This window comes from Petaurus breviceps, unplaced genomic scaffold (genome assembly GCF_028583685.1).
Source record: "Petaurus breviceps papuanus isolate PSGF00001 unplaced genomic scaffold, PetGlider_PUasm1.0 151, whole genome shotgun sequence".
NCBI classification, from domain to species: Eukaryota; Metazoa; Chordata; class Mammalia; order Diprotodontia; family Petauridae; genus Petaurus; species Petaurus breviceps.
In genome coordinates, this window is record NW_027185712.1 from 1,438,376 (window position 1) to 1,460,541 (window position 22,166).

Below are 22,166 nucleotides of genomic sequence, written 5' to 3' on the forward strand. Positions count from 1 at the left end.
CATTTAATTTTGCATCCTTCTCAAGTGCCTAACATGCATCTCCTGGTCACTCAATTCAGAAAATGAGTGGCAACCTCACCCATAATTTTAAAGACGACTCTTTAGAGAACTGGAATGAGGGGCAGGAATAACATTTTGTAAAAATAATCCCATGGAGACATAGGCAAGTAGATTCACCCTACCTGCTAGCATGCCCACGGCGGAGCCGATAGCTGCGTGGAGACATATGAGTGGTGAGGAAATGAACAGGGCCACCAGGAAAACGCCACCTGTCCAGGGGTTGCTGCAGCCATACACCTGACCGACCCCAACAGGAATGGCTCGTAAGAGCTGCAAAACCAACAGAAAGGAGGGCAGGTCACCCCGGAGTGTGGACTGACGCACATGTGTGTGGTTTGGGTCACATCTTGGGGAAGTAATGAAGTGGAACAGGATGGCATTCTGGGCCCCACTTGTGGGAAAGAAGAGTTTGTAAGCAGGGCAAACAGCTCTTCACTCCACCAGCAGTCAGGCATTACACATCCCAAGCATGATTCTTGGGCAGCTGGCCTAAGCATAGGGGCCTCAGAAGGACAAGTTTCCAAGGCCCATGATGCTTTCATCTTGACAATGAACATTCAACCCAATAATAATATGATAGAATTTCCAAGGTATTGAAGAATCTCCTTAAATCCTTGATAACTGGGAAGTCATTAGGGCTAGAAGGGAATTTTGAGATCATCTAATCCAACTTTTTTTTTTTAATAGGGGAGAAAGTTGAGATGAATTGATTTGCCCAAAGACACTTAGCTGGTACCAGCACCAGGGCCAGAACCAAGGACTCAGCAGGGCAGGGATTGTTTTGCCCTTTTTTTCTTGTATCTTTAGCACTGAATAGGCTCTCTGGCATATAGTAAGTGCCTAATCAATGTTTGTTGCTGACTTGACTTTCCTTTTTAGTTTCTCAATTTAGCCACGATTAACTATCAACCATAATTTATTGAGTGGCTGCTATATGGCTAGTCCTCTCCTAGATTCTGTGAGGGATACAAGAGAAGAAGACTTCCTTCATGCCCTCACAGAACTTGCAGACCTGTTGGGGAGTCAACACATGAAGCATCAGAGGATGATAGGAAGCATTCCTTGGTTCTTGAGGAGAAGTGTGGCAGGATGGAAGCTAGGAGGGTGAATAGACTGGACTGGAGTGGGAAATAAGGAAACAATGACAATGGTGGCAATATAAGAATGTGGTAATGAGCAGCTGTACTGTTATGGTAGGATCTAGGGATTAAAGAAATGGAGAAGAGATACTTTAAGGAAAGAATTACCAATGCAAGATGTCAGGATTGGAACAGAATTTAGGATTTGGGGAATCTAGTCCAATATGCATCTGAATAATCATCCCCTCTACACCATCTTCACCAGGTGGTCACCTACCATCTACTTGAAGGCTATCATTGATGGGGAATTCACTACTTCCTGAAGTAACCCCTGTACTCAAGAAGCCCACAGTCTATTGGAAGGTAAGATATTGAAATTCTGCCCGTAGTAATAACTATACTGCCCTAAGTAAGCTTTTCTTTGTTTTGTTCCTGAGTGCAGATAACTAGCATATTCACACAGGTATGCACATATATGCACATTAATTATCTCACTTTCTTATTATTTCTTGAAAAATTCTGATTCATCTCCCATCCTCTTCATAGAATTAGAAACTTCAGTTATATACTTTCACAGCCTGCTTTGCAGCCTCTGGAGGGCTTGTCTTTGTGGTCTGTCCTCACTCAGCAGCAATGAATAGGTAGCAGTATAGTATCATGAAAAGACCAATGGACTGGGTATTTCTGAGACCTGGGTTTTTATTCTATTTCTGCTACTAACTAGCTGTGTGACCTAGGGCAAGTCACTCCCCCTGCTTTTTTATTTGCCATTTGGACTAGGTGACCACTAAGGTAACCTTCTTAGTGTTCTGGGTCTGAATACTGCTCTTCCCACAATCTGATTGGAAACTCTCTAGGACAAGGACTGTAGGTGGAGAGGAAACGGAGTATCGTGTGTCCTCACACAGCAAGAAGGGAAGTCTGATTGTAACACAGAGTGTGTGAAAAGGAAGGATGCACAGCAAGGCTGGAAGGGCTGGACAAGTATTTGTTGACCCTCGACTATGGGATGTGTGAATTGGTCACATGATTCCCTTGGAGCCTAAAGCCTGATTTTCATTAGGGGCCTCTAATTTCTTTTAGGGCTTCTATTGGAAGGGCCTGTGTTAGCTGGCAAGCCTGATCTAGGGAGCTTTCCAATATCCAAACACCATTTCCTGGCACCAAGAAAACACTATGTACAATAATGAGGAACTCGGCTTAGGCCCAAGGAATAGTCTGGAAATCTACTAAATAAATACCCCATGCTTCCAACACCTTGCCAATGTCCAAGGAATGCAGGATACAGAGGGGATCCAAAATCCATTTCTTGAGCTGGAAATGGAGGTTTTATGAGGTTTTAAGCCCAAGCAGGCAAGAATGAGAGGAATGAGAGGACAAGTTGCTTTGGAACAGAGCCTGTGTTTGCTACCTCTGTTGTAATTCATATTTCAGCCTGGTCAGCTGTGTCAGGGGGCTGTTCTTCCCAGCCTGGTACCCCTGACACCCTGGTGTGAAGGGCAGCCAGGTGTGTCTTGGAAATTTACTGAACGCTACCAGCTTTCCAAATACATCTTTCTTTCTATACCTAATCCCCTCACAGATTCTCAACTTAAGAAAGATGGGGGGAAGAAAGAAAAAACAGAGCAAGTTACTGAGCAAGTTTCACCTTTATTTTAGAGAGAAAGTACAGAAAAATGACATTGCCACATCAGAACTAGACAGAACCCTGGCTATCACCTAAACCCACCCATTTATCTTACAGAAGTGGAAACTGAGGTGGGGAGAGGCATAGTGATTTCCCCAAAGCCACAGAGCTAGAAAGGAGCAGAATCAATACTCAAACCAAAGATTTCTATGATTCCAGTGATTTTTTTTAATGCCACACAATACTGTTTCCCTGTAGTTCCGGGCCCAAATTATCTGGTAGGAGAGTAGTTAGCTGCTTTTTGCTATCTAACCTGGCACTGCAGGCTTGGCAGGGGGTCTATAGTAGGATACAATGGAAGAGCTGTGCTTTTCGTGGCCCTTAAATTGATGGGAATGACCGACAGCTTTTCCTCATTCTGACCCTAGGGTTGGGTGGGAAGTGCAGGATGTACTTTGAATAGACAATGTCCCATATTTAGTGGAGTCACAAAGAGACACATGCCGCTTTTTCCTGCCCATTCTGATCCTGCATCCCACCTCAGCAATTAGAATTTCAGTCCATAAAATATAATGCCCTCTTGTGTTCTGGGATGTGCAGCTTTTCCAACTGGGTCATAGGCAGGTGTGGATCACATAGCTGTACGTTCTTTTAGAGTAGCAAACGTCTTCTATTTCTTTAGTACCCCCAAATCCTCTCTGCTAAAATATCTAGCATGGGGTTGGGCACATTTTTCTTTTGAATGAATTAATGAATTTAATCAGCATTGATAAAAAATATCAGATGAGTAAATATCAGATAATTATCGATTTATCTCACTTTAATCATTTAAGGAGTCAACAAGTTTTTATTATGCATTTACTATTTGACAGCTCCTGTGCTAAGGGCTGAAATAAAAATTAAGTAGTCCCTGTCCTCAAGGAGATTACATTCCAGCAAGGGAGACAACCTATAGGTATATATAGATATGTGTACTTATTATATACATACGTACTTGCATGTTTGTATATTTTACATATGGTATGCCTTTTATCTTTATATATTATATAAAAGGTATAATTCACATATAACAATACAAATCCTAATATAATAAATAATATAATTATAAATAAACATATAATATAAATGTTATCTATTACACATATTAGATATATTTGTAGATAAACATACATCTATACAGACATACATACCAATACGTGGCTGTGTAGATATACACATATGTATATGTACATGTCAATGCATATATATACATATAATCTATATATACATGAACAATTGTATGTGTATGTTACATGTGTGCTTGCATGTGAAATTACATAATCAAAATGAGAGAGAGAGAGAGAGAGAGAGAGAGAGAGAGAGAGAGAGGTAGTTGTGAAATATGTTATTGACTTAGAACAGACCAAGTTGGGGCAAACTGTATCAGTCACAATACTGGGGAGTCAAGGAACACTAAGTAATCTTGGAGAGACTTACCAGAGGCACTTCAACCTCAGACCAGGTGATGTTGGGCACTGAGGCGATTGGCTGCACTAGCGTCGTGGGGAAGAAGAGGTTGTAGTGGCCCGTGGCTGCCATGTACAGTGACACTGCAATGTTGAATGGGAGTGTGAAGACAGGGAGGTCCCATTTACTGAAGAGAGTGCTCAGGGCACTGGAAAAAATTGGGCTGAAAAAAAAAACCAACCAGTCATTTCATGAATGATCAAGGTCGCCTACAAACTCATAAGAGTTCACATTTCTTGAGTGTTCTGCAGTTTATTCATTGCTTTCTTTACAAGAATTTTATGAGATTCAACAATTATTGTCATTATTTTACAGATAAGCAAACTGAGGATCAGAGAGATTAAGTCACTTACCCATGGTCACACAGCTATGACATGTTAGAGCCAGGATTCAAACCTAGACTTCCTTCTTTTTTTTGGCTTTTTTTTTGGAGGGCAATCGGGGTTAAGTGACTTGCCCAAGGTCACACGGCTAGTTGTGTTAAGTGTCTAAAGTTGGATTTGAACTCAAGTCCTCCTGATTCCAGGGCCGGTGCTCTATTCATTGTGCCACCTAACCTCCCCCAAACCTGGACTTCCTAATTCAAGACCAACTGCTGTACTACAATATCGCCTCATCACCAAATGTACTCTAAATAAACTTACCTTTATCCACAACCTATCCTTTGCACACCCTGTTGTTTGTTGTTCAGTCATTTCAGTCACTTCAGACTCTTTGTGACCCAATTTGGGCTTTCTTGGCAGAGATACTGGAATGTTTAGTACTGAACTGAAGAATACTTCTCTTGCTCATTTTACAAATGAGGAAATGGAGGCCAACAGGGTTAAGTGACTTGCCCAAGGTCACACAGCTAGGAAGTGTCCTAGCCCATTCCATTTCTTAGCCCAGTATGGCTCCCTTTATTGCTCCACCTGCTACTACAGGAACTCTTTATTTCAAAGGCATGAGCAAACTTTCCAGTTAACTGAAGTTTTTCATACTTCTGTCACAACTTTAATTTTATACTTTTATACTGTCATCTCGGATGGAAACTTTTCTTCTTAAGCAAAAGATGTTGTACCTAACTGTTTTCACGGGAAAAGAGCTTTTATGTTCTGATGTACTATAGGACAGGAAGGGAATAAGCATTTATAAAGCCCCTACTATGTGCCAGGTGTCTGATAAATGCTTTACAAATATTGTGTCATTATTATTATTAAAATATTTATATAGTACTTACCTTGTGCCTGGCATGGTGCTATGTGATCTATAATTATCTCATTTGTACCTTACAATAATCCTGGGAGGTAGGTGCTATTACTCTACTCATTTTAGAGATGACATTGTGTTTGATCCTCTCCATTTTATAGCTAAGGAAACTAAGGCAAACCCAGGTTAAGTGACCTGCCCAGGGTCACACAGCGGTCGAGCATTCCAGTCCAGAATTTGGCTCAGATCTTCCTGACTCCAGGCTGCTGCCTCAATAATCCCTACTGAAGCCCTTCTCTGCTGTGCCTTCACAGAAGGGGTCATCTCAGTACCCAGCATTGATCTGGTTTGTGTATACCCAGCACTTTTGGGTAGTTCTGGGAAATGAGCAGCAAGTCTAAAGAAAGCCTCTTGTTAATATCCTAAACCTTTTATCTTTCTCCTCAGTTTATAAGTACGGCGCTAAGTGATGTATAGTGCATAGAACACTGGGCTTGGAATCAGGAAGACTCACTTATCTTCATGAGTTCAAATCTGGCCTCAGACACTTACTAGTTGTGTGATCCTGGGCAAGTCATTTAATGCAGTTGGCCTCAGTTTCCTCATCTGTAGAATGAGTAAGAGAAGGAAATGGCAAACCATTTCAGTGTCTTTGCCAAGAAAACCCCAAAAAGGCCTCACAAAGAGTCAGACACTACTGAAATGACTCAACAACATATGTGTACCTCCTGTCTTCAACAGTCATCCAAAATGTCTGGCTAGACCAGACTAGTTTGGATTCTCAAAGGCTGTGCAAGTGAAATGTAAACTGTTGGCGGGTTCATCCAAGCTCAGAAAGGCTTCCCAAACATGGGCTCAAACACAGGGACTTGATCTGTCATCCAAGGACAAGCTTAGCTATATTTAGAGGCACTCGTCACCAGACGGTTGGCTATTGGCTACTTAATAGATTTGATACCAGAAATCCATAAAGTTGTTTCCTCAGGTATAAAGAGGTTGTGATCTTCATCTGAGAAGGGAAGGGCCACACAGGTGAAACCACATCTTTTGATATAGCAATGCCCCCAGGGCTATTGAGGCATATTAGACCTTTAGACTCTGCACTAAGTGGTTTCAGATCATGTTTTTATAATTCTTGTTTCCAGTTTTTATCTTTTCCCATTCTCTTCTTCTGTTGTCACCTATGGTCAATACTCCTAAGTTACTGCCTCTTTATACAAGCTTTTTATACAAACCCAGTCTAGAACAGGGCTTCTTAAACTTTTCCCACATGAGACCCCTTTTTCCCTGAGAAAATATAAAATATTAAAATAGGTATACAAAGCAAACATTTAATGATAATAAATTATAAAGAAATTTATCTTAAAACAATTCTTTTTTTGGAAGAGAGAAGGCAGGGCAATTGCGGTTAAGTGACTTGCCCAAGGTCACACAGCTAGTAAATGTTAAGTGTCTGAGGCCAGATTTGAACTCAGGTCTTCCTGATTTCAGGGCTGGTGCTCTATTCACTGTGCCACCTAGCTGCCCTAAAACAATTCATATACATATAGTTTTGCCATTTATTAAAGATGGAAGCAAATCTGCATACTAATGAGATGACTGTGCTTATTTATTTTTACATAAAGAATTAAATCTTGGCAGAATATTTGATACTGCACAATGTGGAGCATCTTCAAAGTTTTTCAGAGTTGATTGATATTTTGATTTTGTAATCATCAATGCTGTGATCAGAACCAAGGCTGCAGTGAAATAACACAGGTCAGTGCTTCCAGAAACACCTGGGATTCATTATGCCTTTGATTTTGAATTAAATTTTGGTCATTGTGCATTCAGAAACCTTTTACCTTGGCCAAATTTTTCGAGACCCCCCCCCAAATTCAGTTACTCGTGACCCACAGTTTAAGAAGCGATGTTCTAGAGTATCTGAGGAGGCTTTTGGACAAGTAACTTTAGCATGAGCTTTAGCAGCTATTTTCTCGATGCTCAACAGTTTTCCTACCTTTTTTTTTTTTGCTCATTGAAGTTGCTAAAAGTCTATCTCACCAGGTTGTTCCAGTGTCTGGAATTTCACCAGTAAAATTCATTTTATTGAATTAAACTTTCCCGCTTTAGGTATTCCCTTCCGAAATATAAGCCTCCACTGGAGATAAAATGAAGGAAGTCCTTGGCATCTTAAACTTGAATTAGTTTATTTTTTATTATTATTTTCTTTCCTAACAGGCAGGATAAAGCACATTCTGAAAATCACTGGTGCCCTGAGGTAGAGAAAGTACTAAAAAGGGGGATTTGGGGGAATGGACAACTTCATAATTTTGTACAGGGCTGGTCCTAATGACACAGTCTATTTAGGTCTATTTTTTCATGTATGAACATTAAGATTTACACAGGTCATTTTTTTTCATATCCTTGGATGTGAAAGCCAGAAGATTCTCTCAGACATTAGTATTCACCTATTTTTCCTGTGCAGGTTAAGAGAGCTTTGAAAGGCAAAGTAATTAACTCAGGATATTAAATGTTATAACATATTTTGAAGTGCTTCTAGACAGTTATTAAATACTATTCAAGTCAAGTTAAGCCAATTTGTTTTAAAAGCCTCGTAAGATGGAAATAAAAGAGATTTCCTTTTTTGGAGATATGAAACATAAATTATTCTCCTTGGAACTGATTGGGAGCAGGGACAGAGTGATGATGAAAGGTACACACTAGACCAGGAGATAGGGATTTTCTAGTTCTAGTCCTCCTCTAAGTAGCTATGTGGCCAGGGTGAATGACTTCCCTTCTCTGGACTCAAGCCCTTAGTTATAAAATGGCCTCCTTCAGACTTTGGACTGCTGTTCTGATCCCTATTTCAATCCCTATATGTGACTTTGCTTAACATTCTGAATTTGTTTAATCTAATGAACTCCTTGGCTTGACTTCAGAAGGGATTCTGGTTACCCTTTTGACCTGCCCCTTTCTCATCAGATGTGTGGGACCTGGATAACATCCGAAGACCTTTTTGATTCTAATGATTTCTTATTCTGTGGTCTTCCTTTTGTTACTGCCTAGATCTAGGGAACTTTCAATTATCCTGGGGCTGATAATTCCCTGTTGGTATATCAGTCTGGGCAGTGAGGTGGCATAGAGGATAGAGCATCAGGCCTGGAGTCAGGAAGACCTGAGTTCAAATCTGGCCTCATACACTTACTAGCTGTGTGACCTTGGGCAAATCACTAAACTCTGTTTGCCTCTGTTTCCTCATCTGTAAAATGAGTCGCAGAAGGAAATTGCAAAACACTCCAGTACCTTTACCAAGAGAACCCCAAATGGGGTCATGAAAAGTTGGACTTGATGGAAATGACTGAACAACAACAATAACAGTATATCAATCAACCAATAAGTATGCATGGGACATCCACATTAGGTCCAGAAGTCTGTTAGGTACCGTGGGCATTCTAAATTAGTAGCCTTATGCAAACGAGGTCTGAATCAGTGACAAAGTACCTTCTCCAGGAAGACCTGAGATCAAATCCAGCCTCAGACATTTCCTAGTTCTCTGACCCTGGACAAGTCACTTAATTTCTACCTGCTTCAGTTTCTTCCTTTGTCAAGTGGGGATAATAACAGCACTTACTTTTCAGGGCTGTTGTGAGGCTCAAATAAGATAATATTTGCAAAGCGTCCTAAAGTTCTTACTAAATGTTTGTTGAATTAAATTGCTTCAAACAGTCTCTGTCCTGACCATGAGGCGGTTTTCAGTTCCCTCATACTCACTAGTTCCACAGGACATATTTTAGGAATAATTAATAACAATGACAAAAATGATATCTTTTGTTTGTAAGTCCAAGAAGTTTAAGCACTTCTACATGTTATCTTTTTTCCCCTTTCTTTTCTTGTTTTTAGCATTATAACAATTCTCTAAGCTATGCAAAGCTCTGCTATTATAATCCCAATTGTATATATGAGACAATTGAAAACACAGTAAAGTCAGCCTTGTCTAAAGTCACACAGTAAGGCAATGATAGAGCCTGGTCTGAAACTTTAAGTCTGCTGATTGACAGACTTTAGAGATTATTAGGGGGAAGAGGAAGTCAATAAGCGTTTATTTAGCACCTACTATGGGCTGTGCACTGTTCTAAGCACTTTAAAAATATTATCTCCTTTGATCTTCATAATGATGCTGAGAGGTAGGTACTGTTGGTATCCCAATTTTACAGTTGAGGAAACTGAGGCAGGCAGAAATTCTCCAGCTTAGGCCTCAGGGGAGATCTGTGGGCCAAGAGCATGAGTTCTCCTTACCATGTCATGGAGGTAAAAGTAACTGGAAAGAGAAGCCACCAGTAGTAGTCTAGTTTATCTGAGGAGACAGCCATCAGTAGTCCCACCAGGATGCCGTTGTACCCATGTAGTCCTGAGGCAATGGCAGACCTTTGGGACAAATAAATAACAACAACAATAATAAAACACTAATAATAGCTAGTACTTATAAGGTGATTCAAATTTTATAAAGTGCTTCACAAATATGTTACTTTATCCTCACAACAACCCTGGGAGCTAGGTGCTATTATTATTTCCATTTTATAGATGAAGAAAGTGAGGCAAAGATTAACTGACTTGTCCAGGGTCACACAAAGTTAAGTGGCTAAAGCTGGATTTGAACTCAGGTTGTTTTTCTTAAAGCAGGTCCAGTGTTCTTAGCCCCTGCACCACCTAACCTTGAAATTGGATCCAGTTAGAGCTCTGAAATCTTTCTTTCCCATTGATCAGCCTAATATTGATTATCCTTGTTTCATTTCAATCTTCTAAATAAATATTTGTTGAACCAAATTGCTCCAAGCAATTCTTTAACTTTCTAGTTTTCACTGCTCCTACAGGACAAATTTCAGCATAATTACTGGTGATGAAAATAACAACTACTGGCATGAATAGAACACTTTTACATTTGTAGTTTTGTTTTCCATCCTTATCAAAGTCTTCTGACTTTGGTAGTTAGGCAAGTAAAATGATTGAATGGAGTCAATCCAGAAAACTCACAGAGTACCCAGTTCTCTTCTAGATAATAATAATAACTAGCATTTATATAGTGCTTCCTATGTGCCAGGCACTGTGCTAAGTGCTTTATAGTTATTATCTCACTTAATCTTCACAACAACCTTGGGAGGTGGTATCTCCATTTTACAGATGGGGAAACTGAGGCAGGGGTAAAATGCTCACTTGCTCACTCCCTTGTTCCGGGACTGGTGCTATATCCTCTGTATCACCCAGCTGCCCCATTTGTTTAACATTCAGTCATATTTTGTTTATCATGATTTTGCTTTCTGTTTCTGTGTTATTTGGGGCTGCTTGCCTCTTCTCTACCTCTTTATCTTGCCTCAAGTACCATGCACCTAGATATCATGTTGCCAGTATAGGAACACTGAGTCTTGGCACAGAAGATGAGGATGTCTGAATGCATTCCACAGTTAAATATGAATATTTGGGGATTGTTGGAAGAGTGAGGGCTATTTGTACCTTTGTTTCCCAGCATTCATGTGGATAAAGTCATTGAACATGCATACAAATGCATAATCTCAATATTATGCTGGGGAAGGACAGAAGTTTGGTAGATTCTAAGCTACCAAATGCTAGATTGTGCAATGGCTAGAGAGCTAGGTTGGGAGTCAGGGATATCTGAGAACAAATCCAGCTTCAGATACTAGCTGTGTGACTCTGGACAAGTCACTTAACTTGCCTCAGTTTCCTCAACCACAAAATAGGAATAATAGTACCTACCTCCCATGTTTGTTGTGATGAGATATTTGCAAAGTGCCTTGCATATAAGTGATTAATAATTGCTTATTCCCTTCCCTCTCCTAAGTCTGAATCCATTGTCTTTTTATGTCCAATTTGAGGAACCCCACCTCCTCACCCCAGCTTTAAAGACTATATTCTTTAAAATAATTTTTTTTGGGGCGGCCAGGTGGTTCAGCGAGTAAGAGCACTGCTGCCAGCGTCGGGATGACCTGGGGATCAAATCTGGGCTCAGATACTTAGCACCACACCCAGAAATAACTGGCCGTGTAACCTTGAGCAAGTTACTTAACCCTGATTGCTTTAAAAAAATAAAATAAAATAAAAAAAAATATATTTTTAATAAAAACTATGTTCTTAATTATCCTAGTATCTCCGGGCAGGGCTGTCCTTGGAGGGATACTGGCCTAGGGCATGTTCCATTGTGTGTTTCACTTCTTAGGAAAAATGTCTATACAATGTTTATTACAAAAATGTCAGATGTTGGCAATTACTTCGCTCAAATTACATTCTTGCAGATGTTTTTTGCCTCAATATTCTTGCCCCCCTAATTCCACTTCCATAAAATCTCTTCCCCAAGGAAGTGCTTGCTGTTTCTAGAAATCTATTACCTATGCTAACATACAAGAGGCATAAGTTGTGGGTGTTTGGGAGGTGAGTTTGGTGGGGACTTCCCCAGAAGGATATGAGTCACTGGACCACTGGGGCCCAGAGAACCTAACACTTCTGGTTTTTCAGAGTTTTGGGGGTGGGATGGAACCTCTGTGGCTGATTGTCCCTAGAACCTTGGTCTATTGGCGTGGCATGTTGAGATTTCTCTAGGGTAGTTTTTGGTGATTATCTAACCCAATTATATAATGAAGCCATAACTTAGTGATAGTAATCTGGACATGTTCTCAGACATATCAAACAGGGTCTAGAATTTTGCTATTTCTGGTATAGGATTAGTTATTGGCAAATCAAATGAGGGTACACTATGGGTTCAGAACCAGGGTGAGGCAGGATTTCTGCCCTCAAGATATTTATAGGATAACTGAAGGGAGGACACAGAGACCCTTGACACAATCAGAAGATAATTTTTTTTTAATTTTTTATCTTTTTTAGTTTTTTTTTAAATTTGTTTGTTTCCTTTTAATTTACAGGATTCAATTCCACAATTCCTTGAATTTCATATTTTGTCCCCCTCCCTCCCCTCCCCCCCATGGCGTCTTATAATCAAGTATAGGATCTGTAAATACTTTCACATTATACAATGGTCAGGTTATAAGGATGGATTGTACCAGCTGGGATGAAAAATGGTATAGAGGACATAAAATCAAATAAGAGAACAAAAAAGATCAGGTATTTTGCTTCCACCTGGATATAAATTTAGTTCTTTCTAGTTCTTTCTCTGGATGCACGTTTTTCTCTCCATCATGCATCTTTTGGGATTGACTTATATCCCTGCATTGTTGAGAAGAGACCAGTCTATCAAAGTTGGTCATCACACATATGTTGTGTCCGTAATTGTGTACAAATTCCTCCTGGTTCTACTCTTCTCACTCAGCATCAGTTCTTTTAAGCCTCTCCAGGTAAATATGAAGACCGCCTGCTCCCCGTTTCTTATAGCGCAATAATATTCCATAACATGCATATACCACAACTTGTTCAGCCATTCCCCAATTGATGGACACCCCCTTAATTTCCAATTCTTTGCCACAACAAAAAGAGCTGCTATAAACATTTTTGTACATATGGGTCTTTCTCCCAATCAGAAGATAATTTAATGCTCAATTCTGTGACATTAAGTAAAAATGGTAGGGAAATCCAGAGAGGGGTCAGGAAAGACTATGGAGAAAAATGGGACTTGAAACACAGAGCAAATTTTAGAAAAGGAGTGAGGGGTGGGGAGAAAGTTTTCCATAAAGGGGGATCTGAATGAGTAAAAGTTATGGAAATAGGAATATACATGCAGAGTTGGTATGGGGTAGCTGAATGTAGGAAGAACGATAGGACACAGAAATTAGAGTAGTTATAGAGGGTGTTGCTCAGACCTCATTGCTGGTAAAAGTATAGAGTATTGGGAACATGCCCCTGTGCCTTTGATGATTATCTGTTGCAAAACTCCAGTTCTGAACTATTCCCACTACTCTGCCCCTACTTACCTACTGCTAAACAGAGCTGAAAGAAGTCAAACTATTGGAATATACTACAAATATATGTTATCTAAACTAAACTTGTCCATCACAGAAGCAAAGCAATCTTTTTATCTTTTTCTAATTGATTCCTATCCTACCCTCCCCAGAAGTTATTGCCAAAACTTTGCTTCTCTCCTTAAACCTTTCACATCTTTTCCCCGCCCTCAGCTGAGGCTACTCCTTCTTACTTTACTGAGAAAATTAGGGCCATTTACATCAAACACCCCTTTTCATCTCAAAACTCCTTATCATCATCCCATATCCTTTCCTCATTTCCTCTAGTCTCTGATAATGGGATGACCTTTCTTGCCAAAGTCATCCTTACTATATGTACTCTTGATATTTTCTTCTCCATAAAATTTCACCCCCAACAATCCTTTCTTCCTATTTTTTCTCTCCCTCCTTCAGTCTATCCAATCAATCCCTAAGTACTAGTTCCTTTCAGTAATTCCTACTGCCTTCAAGAATACTCATATCTCCTCCCTATCTTTAAAAAACAAAACAACAAATTAAGCTAGACTTTAGCAGCCTCATAAGCTATCATCCTATATAACCTCCCCCTTTCTCAGCCAAACTGAAACATTTTAGTTGTCTACTCCCTTATTTCTCACTCCTCAACATTTTTCATTCTGACCTTTGACCACATCACTCAACTGAAACTTTTCTTTCTGTGTCTACCAACAGCCTCTTAAATACTAAATCTGATGATCTTTTCTCAGTCCTTATTTTGAGTTCTTTGCTTCAGTGGGCATGGTTGACCAGCCTCCCCTCCTGGATATTCTCTTTTCTCTGGATTTTCGTGACATTGATTTCTACTTGTTCTCTTATAGTACCTGTCTGATCCTTCCTTCTCAGTCTTTTTTTGTTGGTTTATCCATATTATGCACCTTAACTGTGTATATTCCCCAAAGCTCTGTCTTGAGGGTATTTTTATATTCTCTTATATTCTTCATATATTCTCTCTCAACAGCCTATCTCTTAATAATCTTTTATCTCCCCTCAATGTTATAGTTTTCTCTATGCAGATGATTTATAAATCTATATATCTTGCTTTTGACTCTCTCTTGAGATCCAGTCAGGAAATTCTTTTTCAGAAATTTCAAAGTGAATGGCATGGAAGCAATTCAAACTCTACATGTCCAAAACAGGACCCATAACCTTTCCCCCAAATTCCATTCCCCTCTCCTCAATTTTCTTACTTTTGTTAAGGTTACCATTAGTTTTGCAGTCTCCCTAGGTCCCTAATTTCAATATTACTCCTCCTTATTCTCCCTCATGAACGACCCCTTCTCCATACTCATATGATCACCATCTTAGTTCATCACTTCTCACTTGGACTATTGCAATATCCTCCAAATTGGTTTCCCTGATTCAAGTCTCTTCCTATTTCAATTCATCTTCCACGCAACTGCCAAAATGAATTTCTTTAAGCCTAGATCTGACTCACTACTCTGCTCAATAAAGTCTATTGCTTCCCTATTACCCTTAGAATAAAATATAAGCTTTTTATAACCCCACCTATCATTGTGGTTCCATGATATGTTACTTCCCTTCCCACACTATGTAATCCAGATAAAATGGCCTTCTCTCTGCTCCTCATATATGGCCCACCATCTTTTGTTCCTGTGCCTTTGTGCTGACCCTTCCTCATTCCAGGGATACATGTTTTGCTCACCTCTGCCTCATAGAATCCTTCACTTTTTAAAGATGCAACTCAAGAATCACTTTTGATATGAGACCTTTCCTGAAACCCTCAGGGTCAACAGAACCATAGCCTTACTTCCCTAACCATCTTGTACTTAATAATTTTGTATTCATTTTGGTTTTGTTCTGTATAAACTTATATGTTGTCATTCCAATAGAATGTAATCACTCCAAGAGCAGGGATTATTTATTTTTATCTGTTTGTGCAGTCATTAATTTATTTAGTCTTTGAGTCCCCAGTACCTAGCAGTGTGACTTGCCCGATGTATGCCAAGGGGGGAGAGAGGAAGGCTTGTGTCTATGAACTACCCACAGATGATGAAACGCTCAGTACTAACATGTTACCAGCACTCAGCCCTGTGTCTGGCCTACAGTGAGTATTGAATGAGAGGCTGTGACTGACAATGTGGTGCAGTGGAAAGAGCACATGGGTTCTGCCAGTCTGACACTGGGCAATTCACTCGTGTTTTCTGAGAGGCAAAAGGAAAAAGAAGGGGCTCTGGGGTGGGGAACCTGTGGCCTTTTAGGTCCTTGGGTGGGGCCTTTTGACTGAGTCCAAGTTTTACTTGGACTTTTATCAAGGGGATTTTTTCTGTGAAGTTTGAAATCAGTCAAAGGGCTGCACTTGAGGACCTAGAGAGCCACATGTGGCCTTGAGACCACAGGTTCCCCATCCCTGGAAATAGTTACTAGATAATCTCTCAGGTCTTTCCTAGCACTTGATCCTGTGATGACCTGTTCCCTCCTAAGGAAAAGGTCCATGGCCAAAGTCTTTTGACTGTAGTAAAAATCTTTAATACAGATAATACACCATATTGGATTCTCTGAGCTCCAATCTATTCTGCTCTACAGCAGAGGTGTCAGACACGCAGCCCTCTGGATGCATATGGCCCACAGCACTCCCAAGTTCCACCTGAACCAGATTAGAATGTAACTGGGAAATATTTAAGAAAATAAATAAAAATATAACAAAAGATTATTTTGTTGAGTTGTTTCAGTTATGTCCGACTCTTCATGACCCCATTCAAGGTTTTCTTGACAGAGATACTGGACTGGTTTGTCATTTTCTTATCCAGCTCATTTTGCAGATGAGGAAACTGAGGAAAACAAGGTTAAGTGACTTACCCAGGACCACACAGCTAGTAAGTGTCTGAGGTTAGATTTGAACTCAGGAAGATGAGTCTTCCCTATTCTAAGCCCAGCACTCTGTGCACTATGGTGCCACCTAGTTTCCCCTAAACAGATAATACTACATTTTAAAACTAAGTCAATATGCAACTGGCAGGGATCCTTATGTACAGATTAGCTGTCTCTGTTTCTATTTGGGTCTGACACCATACTCTAAAGGCACCTTCAGGGAAGCTGTTGACCCTGCGGTGTCCAGAATGAGAATGACATTGGCTCCTTTTAAAAATTAGGGTTAGGGCCCTAGAGTCATTTCTCCATGGAGGTGCATCCATGGAATCTGAGATGTCAGACATACCTGATGGTCCTGGCCACCTTAGTTATAACACAACTGATCCTGAAACCTCATGTTTCAGCTTTCACCGACTCCCTACCTCTTCTGGTCAGACAAAAAATGACCTCTGGGTCCTTTCCCTTTTATCCAGCCAACCACAGGAAGGTACTTACCTGTCTTGATTCAAGGCGAGGGCAGTCAAGGTAGAAACCACAGCACCTAGGCCTCCAGTGATTGTCCACCAGGGATTCTGGATGAGGAGTCCAATGAAGATGATGATTCCACTGACTGGGTTGTTTACAAACATCACTTGTGCTGCTCCCCTCAAGACCCAGTCGATGAACTGGACAGCCAGTGGCTTATCTGAAAGAGATCCAGATGGCCAAGGCACCAAGGTCGAGCTCATCTATACTTATATATCCCTGCTACTGGAAGCTGAGACACATACAGGGAATTCACAAACCTATTGAGTGTTTTCCTTATGAGTCTCACTTTCCTCATAAGTAAAATGGGGATAATAATAATAGTTGTGCTACCTACCTTAGAAGGTTATTGTGAGTAAAGAATTTTGTAAATCTCAAAGTCCTATAAAAATGCTGTTAAAACGAATATGACTGCTACCTTATCAGGTCCTGGGGGAAATATAGCCAAGCATACTATCTATAGGGAGTCAAGTCTTGAGGTTCTAATCATAGGCTCAATTGATGAAGATGTCCTATGGACATTTCAAGGGAAATGTATTGGGACAATGGCTAGTGGAAGAAAGAAAATATATTTTTTTCTTCAGTACTGTATAACTTAATTGTGAGCTAGGATTTGGGCAAAAAAGAAAGTCACCTGGAGGGAAAAAAGTATTGGGTAGAGAATTAAATAATAGGAAAAAAGTCTGCTTTACCCAAGGAGGGAAATTAGCATTGGTCCAGGGCTGCAGGGAAGTCAAACAGGTGGCCTAATGACAATCAGACAGCAGGGTCTAAAGACAGGAGGACACTCTAAACTACCTGCTGGTTTGATTTTCAAGGCAGTCTCAAATAGAGAATTTGAGTGTGGAATTTGCTAGGAGGGTAATATGGACTCCAGAATATATTTGCTATACCAGATATTTGTTTTTCTTCAACTGAGAAAGCTGGAAAGGAGGGAGAAAATGGAGAACATAAAGAAGGGATAGATCCCATGAAAATGTGGACCAAAAATAATTGTAATAACTAAATGATTAGCATCATGCTGGCTTAGCCTAAAAAAGACTTAAAATACGAGTAAGCAAATGTTAAGCCCAGATCACACCCAAGTTTATAGAAGGGACAGTCTAGTGAAGCCAGTGATGCCTTCTCAGACTAATTTTATTATTAAAATACATAAAATAGAATACACGGCATTACAAAAGAAACTAATTATATTGAAATACAGTTATCCAAATATATATTTATAGAAAGTTCACAAGCCAGAGGTTAAGGAGCTTTCAACTAAAGTAGCTAAGGTACCCACTAATCCATAATTTCACAGAATTAAAGATTGTCTATATAGATTTATAGAACCAAGGAGGGTTAAAGCTAGGAAGGATCTTAGAATTTGTCTAGGTCAGATGGAGAAACGGGTTCAGAGAGGTACATGTATCTAAGATGGAACAGCTAGTTAGTGGGTTAAACCAAGCATAAATCTCAAGTCATCCAACTACACAAGAATTTAATGTAAAGGAAGATGATAAATGATAAGTTCTAAGGTCCAAGGGTTCTTAAGATGCAGTGAGAGGTCAGATAGCAATGCTTGAGAATTTGAAGGGAGTAACGGTAGGGCAAGCGGTGAGGTATGATGGTCCTCCATCTTACAAGGATTGTAACTGATGTCCCCTACCTCTTTTAAGCAATGGATAGGTGGGAATGGGAGCACACTACTTAAGTGACAAGTCACTTCCCTTCTGTGAGGCTGTTTTCTCAACAGTAAAGTGAAGGATGACAGGCTAGGTAATCATTAAGTTCCCTTCCAGCTTTAAATTTATGATTTTATAATCTTCAAACATGAGCAATGATGAAACTATACTGCACCTACATAATTCCAAAGTTTGTAGGATGCATCATTCCCCTACCTATTTTTCCCAAAGCTTGTGTGTATGTCTGTCTATGTGTGGTGGTGGGGGAGGGAAGTGATGAAGATTACATCTGGGATTAATTCTACTAGTGCTGGAAGAAAAAGATCACCTTCCTTTCTCTGTTATGGGAAATGTGACCTGCCCTTAGAAAGAGCTTGCTTGGGGAATGAGGGAGGTCCTCTGTGCCAAAGTCTCACTCTGATGCTTCTTGGACCACCTTACCTTTGATCCAGCTGCTGCACTCCTTCATCTCACCAGTGAGATAGCCCACTGCTGTGAAGGGGCTGATGCTGCTGCCACTGAAGGCTGGGTTCTGACGGGATGCAGCACTTTCTCTCTTCTCTCTCCTGGGTTTTACAATTTTCACCATGGGGCTGTCCTCTATGGCTGGCCGGAGACCCTTTGGGGGTGAGGGGAAAGTTGAGAAAAGGCACCAAACAATGACTTACTCATTCGATGTGTGGGGGGATAGTGGGGGATGAAATAGGGATTGTCATTTAGGGATTGATACTATTTTGGCCTCAGTTAAAAATCAGGAAGGGCTAGAGATAAAATAGGGATATTCTGGAGACGTTGGATTTTGCTCTTTAGTTCTATGCTATCCACAAGTGCACATACATAAGCCATCACACTGTTTCTCCTGCTGTCCTGTTTCCCACTCAGACCAATGTCCCCTCTTCCAGATCTTTTCCAATCTCCTCTTCATTAAACTTTTGTTTTCTGGGTAATCCCTCAACAACCTGCCCTTTGTTAAGAAGTAAGCTAAGGAGTCTGAAAAACATAGATAAGCTATATTATTGTTCCATTTACGTTTTTAATAGGAGCCTTCTGGAGAATATCATTCAATATAAAGGAGTCTCTCTGGAAATGGTAAGAGGAAGGTTTTTTCCCTATCAGAAAGAACAATTGTAAACTAGCTGCCTCCTCTTCACATCTGTGCGGTCAGTCCCAAGTGGAGTTATCCACAGAATGAGAGCCACTCCTAGAGTGGAAGTCATTGCCATCCCTCAGCCTCCTCCTTTATTAGCCCAAGCTTTCTTTCCCACCCACAAGAGTCATAGAAAAGCTGAGCTGTGTACCTTTTCCTCTGGCATTTCCAAGGGGCCGGTAGGTGTCTTGGGAGCACGTGGGCCACCGGAGGCACCTTGGGAAGCCACACAGTCTTTCAGGCTGTTACTTAGTAAACAACCTTTCCCAAATGGCCAAGGAGCCTTAAAACTCTGGGCTCTCAGAAATGAAAACCCCTCTAAGGGGTACCTTAGAGATTATCTAGATAAATAATTTAAAATTTATTATTTTTTTTTTTTTACTGAATTTGTGATTTCACTGGTTTAGGGAACTCCATCTACCAATGTAGGATGCCACTATAAGTTCTGTAGTTTGTAGTCTTAATTGTAGGGACATTGAGAGTTTGAGTCACTTGTCCAGAGTCACATATCAGGTAGATATCAGAGGTAGAACCTGAACCCAGGTCTTCCTGGTTTTAAGGCTGCTTTTCACTCCCATTTTATAGGTAAGAAAACTGAGGTCCATATGTTGATGACTGATGTCCAAAGGTTGCTATCTCCATTGTTGAAGGGTGCATTTGTAACAAGAAGATCATAGATGTATTTGAATAATGTCATATAACTAGTTAATGTCAGAGCTAGGTCTACAATCTAAGTCTCTTGACCCCAAAGTCCTGTACTCATTATACTATATCATGCTGCCTCCATTTGTTTCTGTACTAAGAAGACCCTTCAGTGAAGAGACATACAGTTTGAGAGGAAATAGGATGGGAGTTAACAAACACACAAAGGGGATGGAGAAGAAAACTGTGGCTTTTTTCACATGTCTAGGCATGATAGGATAAAGGGGACACCCTTCTTCAGATAGCATGAAGTGTGGAAAACTCATTGTCTCCAAGAGATGGACATTATGAAATAAAAAACTTCATCTACATTCAGGAACATTTTAGATCAATCATTCTCAGGCTCTCTACCCCACCTCCCCCAGCTCTCTAATGCGACCCTGGTGACTCTTTGAGACATCTGATTCCTATATTAGAATATTCTCATCTGCTCTGTTATATCAGGCTCTGCAGGGAAGACAGAAGACAGATATTTCTTTTAGTCAAGGGGGCTTACCAATGAGTCTTCAGAGATATGTGGTTATGAGTTCTACTAGTTTAGATGAATGATGCATTATCAGGGGAAGCTGAGGATGACTGGGGCAGGCTTCCAGTCTTTTAATGTCTATATCAGGGAAACCATCACCCCCTCTCACTACCCTTCCCTTGATTCTTCTTTACAGGCTTAACCAGAGAATCTTGGACAAAAGGACCAACAGGACTGGTCCAGGGCAGCAATTCTGATGGTCTTTTTTTTAACTAACTGCTTTCATCTTTTGGGATCCTGGGGAAAGGGTAGAGTGGGATGAAAGGCAGGTGTGCCACAAGACATTCTTTGAACTTTTTAGCAAATGTTCTCCAGTCTGGCTATCTGAAGCGAGTTCCTCAGCTACTGCTCAGCCATACTAGCTGTCAATAACTTGCCATCTGAACTTGGACAAGTCATTCTCATCTGTAAAATAAGGGGGTTGAGCTAGATTATCTCAAAGGTCCCTTTTAATAGTTCAAAAATCATATGATTCTATGATATACTGCTAGGGAGACCTGCCTGTCTCCCATCTTTGTCTTCAGGTGAAACTGGAGCATCCATTCATGTTGAGTTTAACCATCCTATTACACCCACCAGTCAAATAAGAATTGTTCTGTGTACCTTTTCTTCTGGCATTTCCAGGAGAGGAAGACCTGGGTGGATGTTGGGGGAACGTGGGGTCCATGTTGGACACATGAACTCTGACTCATAAAGTCTGCGTCTATCAGAGAGAGAGTCTACCAACAGGGGGCTGCTGTGGGTCTCAGACATGTCCTTTGGAGTCCAGCTGCTCATTCTGTACTATGATTAGTGAATAGCAAAAAAAAAAAAAACACAACCTAGCAGTTAGGTAATAGACATGGAAGGGCTATGGATGAGGCTGGGTAGGAACAAGTAAATCATAAGGCTTTGATCCAATAGTATGGCTCTACCACATTTCTCTGGAAAGAAAGCCATTCCATCTGTTTGAAATGTCCTTCCCCATACTCTGACTATGGAAATCTTTCTCATTCATCAAGGGCCAGCTTAAATGCAACTTTTTCATTCATTCATTCATTCATTCATTCATTCATACATTCAATAAGTATTTATTACACCCCTACTATGTGCCAGGAATTATCTTAGGTGCTGGAGATACAAAGAAAAACAAATAATCCATCAAGGTGTTTACATTCTATTGTGCAAGTATGCTGGTGGGGTAGGGATGGATAATGTATACACAGATAAACACATAGAGCAAAGCAATTTCAAGAGTACAGGGAGGAAATGAGGAAAGGCTTCCTGTTGGAGGTAGCTCTTGTGCTGAGCTTTGAAGGAAGCTGAGGATTTTAAGAGCTTGAAATGAGGAAGGAATTCATTGTAGGCATGGGGAC

At 40.4% G+C, this 22,166-nt stretch overlaps 1 protein-coding gene across 1 annotated transcript in view; it reads right to left on the reverse strand.

Annotated features, from left to right (window-relative positions):
• Positions 1-21,588, reverse strand: part of SLC14A2 (solute carrier family 14 member 2) — a 70,698-nt gene extending 49,110 nt beyond the window's left edge. Inside the window, exons 1-6 of the mRNA XM_069075428.1 lie at positions 21,415-21,588; positions 18,878-19,055; positions 16,743-16,932; positions 9,739-9,867; positions 4,243-4,435; positions 183-330 (exon numbers count right to left, since the gene is read on the reverse strand). Of these exons, the coding sequence (XP_068931529.1) occupies positions 183-330; positions 4,243-4,435; positions 9,739-9,867; positions 16,743-16,932; positions 18,878-19,055; positions 21,415-21,588 (1,012 nt within the window). The remainder of the gene's footprint in view (positions 1-182; positions 331-4,242; positions 4,436-9,738; positions 9,868-16,742; positions 16,933-18,877; positions 19,056-21,414) is intronic.
• Between the last annotated feature and the right edge of the window lie 578 nt (positions 21,589-22,166).